This window comes from Halyomorpha halys, unplaced genomic scaffold (assembly GCF_000696795.3).
Source record: "Halyomorpha halys isolate HHAL.00 unplaced genomic scaffold, Hhal_1.1 Scaffold708.1, whole genome shotgun sequence".
In the NCBI taxonomy this organism is placed as follows: Eukaryota; Metazoa; Arthropoda; class Insecta; order Hemiptera; family Pentatomidae; genus Halyomorpha; species Halyomorpha halys.
In genome coordinates, this window is record NW_027113783.1 from 4618 (window position 1) to 15158 (window position 10541).

The 10541-nt window shown below is 34.0% G+C and overlaps 1 protein-coding gene across 1 annotated transcript in view; it reads right to left on the reverse strand.

Moving 5' to 3' along the window:
- Positions 1 to 694: 694 nt before the first annotated feature.
- LOC106685515 (retinol-binding protein pinta-like) overlaps positions 695 to 10541 on the reverse strand; it is a 16253-nt gene continuing 6406 nt past the window's right edge. The window contains exons 4-7 of the mRNA XM_014428230.3: positions 9066 to 9318; positions 5495 to 5608; positions 4714 to 4819; positions 695 to 1070 (exon numbers count right to left, since the gene is read on the reverse strand). Coding sequence (XP_014283716.2) covers positions 928 to 1070; positions 4714 to 4819; positions 5495 to 5608; positions 9066 to 9318 — 616 coding nt within the window. The 3' untranslated portion in view covers positions 695 to 927. The remainder of the gene's footprint in view (positions 1071 to 4713; positions 4820 to 5494; positions 5609 to 9065; positions 9319 to 10541) is intronic.

Genomic DNA, 10541 nt, shown 5'->3' on the forward strand with positions numbered 1-10541 from the left:
TGGCACCAATAAATTGAGCAGTTATAAGTTGGTAATCAGGTAGATAATTAGCACTATATTCATACTTTATAATTCATTAATTAATTAGTGAAATTTGGTAGCTTTAGCATTCAAAATGTTGTGGTTCAGAAAAAGGATTTAAGAAAAATGTTCATCAAGAAGACGACTCCGTTTTTCAGTATTCTTGTTCTGGAGAGATAATGGCAAACTGACAAAGACGAACACAAGTGACGAGATGACCTTTTTGGGAAGAGCAAGACGGTCGGAGGGAATAGTACACTTTAACAGCACGTTTAGTCCGGACTAAGTTCACTCTAAAGACATTGTCTTTTCGATACGTTCATTATTGATCGATACACATCTACTAAGAACTAATCATGAAAATTATTTGCAGATGCATGTTCGAAATGAACTCTCTCTAGAGTTAGCAAGATATTTAAAATATTATAATAAAAAGAAAACATAATTAAAATTATGGCCTTTTATTCAAACACTTCTTTATTTATTTTTTGTTTTACAATAAATCTATACAGATTATATTACTAGATAATTATTTATATTCTATAAGTTATCAGTAACTAATGATAACATTACTTATATTATTACTTGTACTTCTTATAAATAACTATAAAGTAAGTTACCTGATAAATAATACTTTGAATTATAAATATGCATTACTATTTTGCCATATGTATTTTTCTGGGACAATAAATGCCTAAATATTCTTTGCCTCTTCAATGAACTGTTTGATTTTAATGTCGTACGGGTCATATCCAAGTTCTCCTAAACGTGTTGGCATTTGTCTTGAACTGAGTTGTGCTTTATCACCCGGAACCAGTTAACACAATTTGCAATTTGACAATTAGCTTATACTTTTAACAATGTATGTTATTTCATTCTCAGTGTTTAATATTTCCATTATTTAACTTAATCGACGGCCAGTTTCCTGAAGGTCCCGGCCATCCCGTAGGTGTTCTGGGAGTCGGGTGGGCGCTTCTCTTCATCTGAGGCTTGCCTTGTAGAACGCAGGAACCATTCTCTATTCTCTTCTAGCATATTTAACCATTCCTCTAAAAAATCAATTCCCAGTCAAACAAAGATTATTTCATTACCCGAAATCCATAATAAAACTTAATTTAACATTATGAAATGAGGCGGATGAGTAATGTGGTCATAATTAAGTTTTCCAAGTATTTTAGTTTCGTCCTTTAAACTAATTACTCAAGATTTAGCACTGCATTTGTTAGCATAGTTCATCTACAAAGAATCTTAATAATTTAGCTGTCATTTTAGATAAAATTTTGGTTTTGGATTTCCCAACAAAATACGAACATAAAGATTTTATTCTACAACTTATAACGAAGCATTTCACATCTCTGATGATTGGAGCCTGTCCAACAGTGAATGAAAGCATGCTATTCATTATTGGATTGGCTCCGTCAGTTCCTTGCACCAACATATTTCTTATTAATTCATTCCTTCCTTTCTGATTGAAAGTTTGAAAGTAAATCATTACCTAGCTTGTACAACGTCTTTTTTTTTATAGTTCGTCAGTGTTCCTCAAGATAACATCATATTCTATCACGATAATATCTGATTATCTTCGGTCCATACAACTAATACCTAAACTCTGGAGTCACATATAATATCCAATTAAGAATGGTGTCATAACTGGAACATTAACAGAAATTCTAACAAAGACTATCAAATCACACTTCCTTTTCCTTGATATTTTTTTTTAAATAATTTATTTATTGATATTTACAACTGTATACACATATATACAACAAGTAAATTTGCTGTAGGTGAGATAGTGACATGATAAAAACATGTGGAAAATCAACCCACTGATAGAACTCCAATAACATTTCTAGAGAAGAAGATCTCGAGACCATCTTCTTTTCAGACACCTAGGAGGATTATTAGGTAATGAAGGAGAAACCAGGTTAGAAACAAGTGGATTTGGGTGGTTGGGGAGTTTATCGTGGAAGGATTGGTAACTGGTTCTGGCCAAATCGACAACACATGAGACATTGAGGTCCTGATGGATGACTTAATTTGTGACAAAGTAAGGAGCATTAATGATTTTACGAAGGATTTTGGACTGTAAGGATTGGATTCTGGAGGAATTTGATGGTTTAGAGGAGCCCCAAAGCTCAACTCCGTATGTCCAAATGGGCCTTATAATAGTCATGTAGATCAGTCTTTTGTAATGGATTTCCTTGATATTAGATTGTAGATTCCGATTACTATAACCTTTAGTCAACAAATTTCCAAGTTGAACATATGGAATTGAGTTTCGTGGCTCAACCAAAACCACCAAATTTCTCACATATCCAATTTTTCATTCCGAATATTGGTATTTTAGGGTTTCTCCAGGTAGGGATAACGAATATACTTTTTTTTCTGCCCATAATACAATTCCTCAAATGGTAACGAAGTCGTAATGCAATCGTGAAACATTGGGTGATCTGGGTTTTTCCAGTACCTTCCCCTTTTTTCTCCTATAGTTAGTCACAAATTTCTTAAATATTTTGTATTTATCTATTATTTATTATTACACTCAATAAGATCTGAAGAACGTTTTTTAAAAATATTCATCGTTTAAGCCACCCCAGTGTCATTGACTGCATCAGACTTGTTCCCATCATGATATGTGTACGATCTTTATTATTGCTGTGGCTAGGCAAAAGCCTAATTGTGCTCAGGACTTGATTTTATAGGTGGGGAAATCTCAAATATCTGTGTTCCATAGGTCATGGACCGTTTCCTCAAAATCTTCAATAATTTTTTTAATACTGGTAGTTCATCGAATTGAGACTCCTTTACAAGAAGAGAACAGGACTACCTAAGCAACTACCGTAAGTATTATACAGACTATTATATTTATCCTCCCTGTGATGAGCAAGGTCCTGAAGAACCGAATAATGACAAGCATACGTTATGCTGATCCAATAAGCCAACAACGGCAATATGGTTTGACCAGAAGCAGAAGAACTACAGATGCCCTTCTGAGAGTATGCCGAGATATGGAGGATAGAAATAAATGATATATTATATTGGTACTATTGGATATATCCTTCCCTTTCAACAGTCTCTGGTGGCCGAGCGTGCTGCAGAGGCACGATACATCCAACTTATACCTTCTGCACTCTCGTTAGAAGCTACCTCTTGGACTCCAGTCTTGTTTAGATTAGGAGCACCTAATACAAGATGTGGAGAGACGGAATGTCTATACGGATCAACTCTTTTTTTCGATGAGTTTCTGAGAGTGTTGGAAGAAGAGCAGTGCCCTGCCCCTGCCTACGTGGACTACCTAGCTCCTGTAGTGATGTCTAACAACAAATCATGTCCTGTTCGCATGAAACAGTGCAGAAACTAACAGTGGTGGAAGAAGTGACCAAATATTTTTTTAAAAGAGAAGGCTCAGCAGGATTTCCGAAAAATGTTAGAATGAGGTCTGATGAAAAGCCCAAGAAACGGAGGAAGGTTACAATCAGGAGGATACAGAGGATTGCAGAGGGTAGGTGATGGGAGACAAAATTGAAAGAAAGTACGCTTAGAAAATACTTGCTGTACGGTGGCAGTGGCGGTTGCAGGGGTAATGGAGGATCAGGAGGACCGAACTATTGCGTTTCACAATTCCTCACATGACATGGTGGTTCCATAGCCTTGGCATGGATGCTGACCCCTTATGCCCAACTAGTGGGATCTTGGAAACTGGTGAGCACTTGTTCACGACCTGCACTGCTTTTTAAGAGAATACGTGGAAGGATGATGAGAACCACGATAATTTACGTCCTCATGACGGGAAGTTTCCTTAGTCGGTGAGTAAGGAAAACTTCCCTTAGTTCAAGTAGTTCATGAATGCATAGAAGACGGTGGTGAGTCCAGCTTAACCTTGGACTTCGAAGAAGAAGGAGAGAACCACCATGAGGAAGACTGTGGGAAGATGGACGCAGCCCTCTGTCGTGGATGTCAGAAGAGAGGCATTAATAAGAAACATTAAATTATGGACATTGTTTAATTACAGTAGTGTATTTTCACGCCATCATGTGTAACATTCCAATGATGAAAACGGGCCTATTGCCCAAAAGGCCTGGGTAGGGTGGAAAATAAAATAAAATAAAGGAACCAATTGGTAGGCAAAAAGGACCAATAAACTTAGACTAGTTTCATTCATAAGCAATATCCCTGCTATTAAATGCATAACAGATTGGCTGTAAACACATGTGTAAAACAAGAAATATGGTATAGTATAAATTAATGAAGATACTCCAGAATACAACGAAGATTCAATTAGCATCAGGGATGCAGAACAAAAATTAACGTTATTTTTAATTGTAGGAATTTATGCCTAATATGTCCTGAAAAAAAAATTCAAAAGTTTTAATTCTCCAAAAAGAGAGAACCTTTATTGTATTGCTTCAAAAGTCAGAGGAAATTAAGTTGGCACCATTGAGAAGTAAGCCATCGATATAACCTAGCCTTTAGGACAAAATGAGCGTTTGCAGCAGTGGGATGTTGGACTGACTGCGTAGAATCACACTACTGTAATTAAACGAAATAAATAATTTAACGCTTCTTATCAATGCATTTCTTCTGACATCCCCGGCAGAGGGTTAGTGGAAATGCACTTAGCACCACTGGGAAGTAAGCCATCGATATATAAATATACATTCAGTTCAAGTAGTTAAAATAATGCTGAGTTACCATTTAGTTCGGCGACAGACTTGTCATTCCCTCCATAGTTAGAGGGCAACATTTCTAATGGCATGAACTGTTTTAGGAAAGAAGCTCCCTCGCTAACAACTTTTACCTGAAAAAAATAGTTTGAATTAACATATATTATTTTTTTATATTGAATAACAATTGAGATATATACACATCAGTCAGCGCTGTGCGTATAACAAAATAAGTTTATCGTTAATTGAGGCACGGCGACATAAACCACGGTAACTAAAAAAAAAAAAAGTTTTGGATAATTGATTGCCAAGTTTTGAGCATAATATTTGCTAATTTGCTCTAAAAAAAAAAAAAGTTGTATTTAAAAATAAGGCTTTTATTAGTTTCTACTACCAAAAGAATTTTTGTCAGAACTATTACTGATATTTATAATATTAAATTTATTTTTTTCATCTCTAAGAAACAGAGGTGGCCATGTTTGTCACAATATCTTATTCTTATAAAAATAATACATTTTCTGAACATTCTTTTAAAATCCAGTTAAACGAGAAAAAAATAGCAGAATTGAATTAGCAGGAAAGCAGAACACTGGAGTAATAGATGTGAAGTAACAGGTTGGTGGGAGTTAGGAGACGTGCCATTCTAAATAAAGTGGTACCGCCCTTGTCAATTCTTTGCCTCAAATATTTCTTTGTATTCCATAATAAATATAAAGGTTAAATTAGTGTTTAATTTAATTCGTGACTATTCTTGTAAAAATAATTCATTGGTATGAATTCAATTTATACAGGCAATCAATCATAGTTACCCTTTCATACATCTTGGCTTTCATCACTGGCTTAAACAAGGTGTTGACTACTAGTTCAACGAATGGGGGAGCGTTGAAAGAAATGTTTCCCCTCTTCTTCATTGGGTAACCTTCCTGAACAATAAAATAATAATAATTAATTTCTCAATTATAATATTTCTGATGTTATCAAAATAATGCAGCATTAGTAATATAAATAAAATTATTTTTAGTAAATTTGTATTTTAACTTTGGGTGGGTTCAAGAGATTGTTCAACAGATATAAAAATATATTTAATCAAAAATTCTCATAAATTAAAAAAACTTAATTATAATAATTCCTTAACGAACCGTAAGGTTTTGGGAAGGTTGTTTCGTTGCCTGTCCTACAATTCTTCAATCAAATGACACTTATTCAAAAACAAATCTTTAGGATCAGTTTTAGCTCAAAATTTTAAAAATCCGTTCTTTGTTTCTTTGTTCCCACAATATTGGCTCTTAAGTAGTAACAGGAATTGGAGAAGAAAGTCGGATGAGAAATTAATAATATATGCAGAAATCTATCATGCTTCATACAAAAGCAATTATTTACAACGGGCAGGACATGACTACATAAAAATGTACTGAAATATAGATGGTTTTTGAGATTTAGATTTTTCAGAATAAATTCACTAACTTCTGATCTTTCAGTACGTTCCGTACAACATTTTTATGAAATGTTGCTTTTTAAAAAGCTATATCTCGAGAACTACTCAACGTAAATAGCTCTATTAAGGCTTGTATTATAGAAAATTTACTCTACTTTAAATGACATTCTTTTACATTTTCTATTGTTGCTCATAGTTTAAACGATATAGAGTCGAATGATTAATTAATTATTTTTAATTTTTTAAAACAGCCACCATTTTTTATTCTCCCTACCTATACTTGGCAGACTCATCAATTTTCACTAGTAATTATGCATAGTTTTCATTAAAGTAAACATAAATTGGGGTGAAATAACTGCCTTTTTCTCCTCTTGGGCTCTTTTACTAGTTGTTTTCATCTATATTTTGAAAACTTTTCGCCACGCAGAAACCATACGATATTAAATCTGTTATTTATTTCCATTGAGAATATTCATGTTTTTTGTTTCGATGCCGGTGTAGTTTTGAGAAATTTATAATAGATATTCAACAACTTTCAGAAAACTAGTTTTTTTGTAACAAGAGGTTTCTTCAAACTTGTCTTTTTAACCCTTCATTTTACATGAACGTCAGTTTAAAAAAATCAATTAAGAAAACTACTCTTATTTAGAGTTATTTAAGTATCTTCATTTTTCACCTTCTTTCAAGTAATTTCTGAAGTAAAACGCTTCTTGTCCCCTTCCATATCCTTTAAAAGACCTTTTTGTCAAGTAATGAATATATCAGTTTTCGGTTTCCATAGGGTAAATATACAATTACGGTTTCGATGTCAATTATTATCGAAAAAAAATTTCTCAATCTCTATTTATGCATACACTGTCTAAAAATAAATTGAGGCTTGGATATACAGAACAGGAACTCCTGACAATTCTACTGAATTCAAACTATTTCTGGATTTCATTTTTTTTTCAAAACTTTATTTATTGATAAAGATTACAATCTGCCACAACGATCATAATTATACTAAAAGTTAAAAAAAAAATAATAGAATAAAATAAAATAAGAATAAAAATCAAAAAATAAATAAAATCTATCTCAAAGTACTCATATATATAAATAGAAGGGAAAAAAATTATCATAATCAAACTATATACATGAAAAGAAAGAAAATAATAACAAAAATAAATGAATACCAAAAAAATAATCACTGGTCCCAATTACACTCTTATATACAATATTTACACTATCCACCTGAGGATCTCCAAGCCAACTCTATCCCCAACGTGAGAGCGATAGAGCAGGGCTCTTCGAGATCCCAACGCATCCATCTAACCGCGCCACACGGTCATTGTTGGGGCTGTTTGTTGGCTTTATAGGCGATGTTTTATTCTGGATCTGAACAATTAACACTGCTGCGTTTAAATACTGCTAACCTTACAGGACCATTGATTTTCTTTAAGGATTTTCTCCCTTAGATGCGCCATCCCTTGTTGACTGGCAGGGCCCATAATATCGTCAGTTAGGAAACAAGGGTATGGGCAGGGAAATTTAAGGTGAAATTGGATCAAGGGAAGAACAACCCCTACTAAGCGAGGTTTGAGAAGCAAGAGCTCGGCGTAGGCAGGTTTCTAAGTTGCTGAAGTAGTTCCGTTCTTCACTGGAATTCGTTGAAAGAAAAGACTTCACCTGCTTCGAGGAGGTTTATTGCGTTGACACCGACGGATCCGTAAGATATGCTGATATTGTCGCGTTTACAAAAGTCGGAGGCACGGCTCTGGTCTTGGATCCGACGGTAAGATTTGAGAGTAATGGCCTCGAACAGGAAGGTGGAGTGGAAAGGGAAAAAAAGGAAATTTATGAAAATTGCATCCCTTTCCTTAAGGAAAAATTCCGCCAGACCTTCGGAAGGAGAGAGTTCACTGTGAGAGGCCTCTGGTTTGGATCTCGCGAAACAATACCAGATAGAACAAGGAGCTTCTTTGAAGGACTAGGTGTTATCATTGGGGATATTGCGATCTTGGCAGGAAATATTATTTTGGACTCCCTGGGGATCATATACCATCATCTACATGGGAATTAGCTCTAGTTTATTTATTTTAGTACGTGGATCTGTCGATTTGTGTGTTTTAACTTATTTATTCATTAAATTATTTTATTTTTATTATTATTATTATTTTTATTTATTTATTTATTTTTTACTTATGTATCCTATCTAGTATTTCTTTTAACCAACTTTTTATTATATTTTCCTTTGAATCAATGTATTAGTTTTGTTTTGGCGAAGTGTATTTATTTGTTTGTTTTGCTGTAATCTGAACTACTGCTGTGACTAGTATGTCTGGTTTGATCTCGCACTGCCGTCTGATAGTGAATTTGTTTAGTGGGTCACTGGGGAGGTTCTGAGAGTGGGAATTCGGAAGAGTGAATTTGTCGATCAAATGAAATTAAGATTGTGAAATGGAATGGACAAGAAAATGGTGAAATGGTGAAAGAAAAAAAAGGAATAAATTGAAAGCTTTGTATTTGGTGTGTATACTGAAATTTGTAATTGTAAAAGACAACAAGGAAAAAAAAAATGTTTTCTTCCTATTTTATTAAACCATGTAAAAATATGTAATTTATATATGTCCGATCACGGATTGCTAAGTATGCTGTGTAATGTAGCAACCCGTATTTGGGCTGCATGAATTCAGTATTTCTCTCTCTCTACCTACTCGCGACCCCAGACTGGGTAATCATTTGATAAAAAATCCAGTCATGTCCAACCGAAGATAATTTTGCTGTTGAAAGTAATGATGACCTTATAATGCCAAAAGGCAATCCAAGGTATCCTTAACACCCAGCTATACATATAGCATACCTCCTTAATGTATGTACCAAATACCCACTTCATTACAGGAGGGGGGTATGAAAAAAAACCTAGAAAAAAACCTAAGATAATATATAAGATTATTAAGGAATCTCACTTGAAAACAGTTCAAAATGGCGGCTAAGGTGGTGGGACTGAACATGGTGATCAGAGATGAAGGCACTCCTGCACAGTCTATCACCAAATAGATTCCATTGTTTTCTGGCCACTTCTTCATCATCAGTTCCATCATCATCAGCATTCGCGTCCCATCGTGCGGGTGGTCGAACGCTTTGTTGAAACAATCGTTTAATGTTATGAAATAGACTCTGTATCCTTCAGGAGTAGGGTTTGTCAAGAAGAACTGGTTTCTAAATAGCAAATAAATAAATGGTTAGATCAAGCACACGAGAAAAAAATCAAGAAGTTACTATAAGATTATTTTAGAAAGATTCAATCTGTTAATGTTTTTATCTAAAACATTAGTTTGGAATCGTTTCGTACATAGTTATTTTCAACTGTTTGAGACCTGGTTTCACTTTGAAATCTTATGATATTAACTCAGCAAACAAGTATCTTATCTTAGTCTTAAATTTTTATTTTTTCCCAGATTATAAGGAATTAAAAATACATAAAGTAAATACATGAAAGCTTTAACAATGTCCTATTATAGTTATTGTTAATTTTCTCAACAATCCATAACGTACTTATGCTAAGTATTGTTGATACCAAAATAATTTCCCTAGCTTATGCTACTCTCTTGACAGCCAATTTGCATCTTAAAAGTTTACGGGTGAGGCTTTCTTATGTCGTGGATTCACTGGTCTTCCCCAGAAAAATGTTCCTCCTTGGCGACGATGGATAAATATTCCTGGTAAACACTTATCCACTCTATGTGTCATTAAAGGCAGTATCTTTTAACAGTTCTAATTGATCTTGTTTTTGTTTTTTTTTCATCATATATTTTCATTGGATCTTATATTTTTCCTAGGACTTTCCTTTCACAAATTGGAAATTACCACAATCCTGGGCCAGACCCTGTTTCACACACGTTGGTAACGACCGGCCTTAACCTTAACATCCGCTCTAGGTTATATAAATTTTCTGCCCATTGGAAAACGATATTGAATAATGAATTATTCCTTGTAAACATCACATATAAAGTTTTTCTTCATTCACCCTCAGGCCAAGTTCCGTTGGTATTCGCTTGACTTTTTCAATATACCATCCTAGTTCCGATATTGTTCAAGCATAGATTAGCCTATCGTCCGTATACGCCAGGCATTGTGTCAGAAAATTATAAAACTCCCTTTCAGGACTGATCCTTAGGATCTTATCGAGGAGAAGATGGTTGAGTGCGTTCAAAATAAAACACAAATAAGTTGATGTAACTTATTTAATCGTGCCAACCTTTCGGCTAGAATTTTTAGCCTTTAAGTTAAGTTAATAAGTTACATCAACTTATTTTTTTTTTTATTTGATAGATTTATTTATTGATAGATATTACAATCTGCCACACAGTTGTGGGCAATAGGTAATATTGATGAATGATCTCATACATATTAAAATTAAAAACATAAAATAAATAAATAAA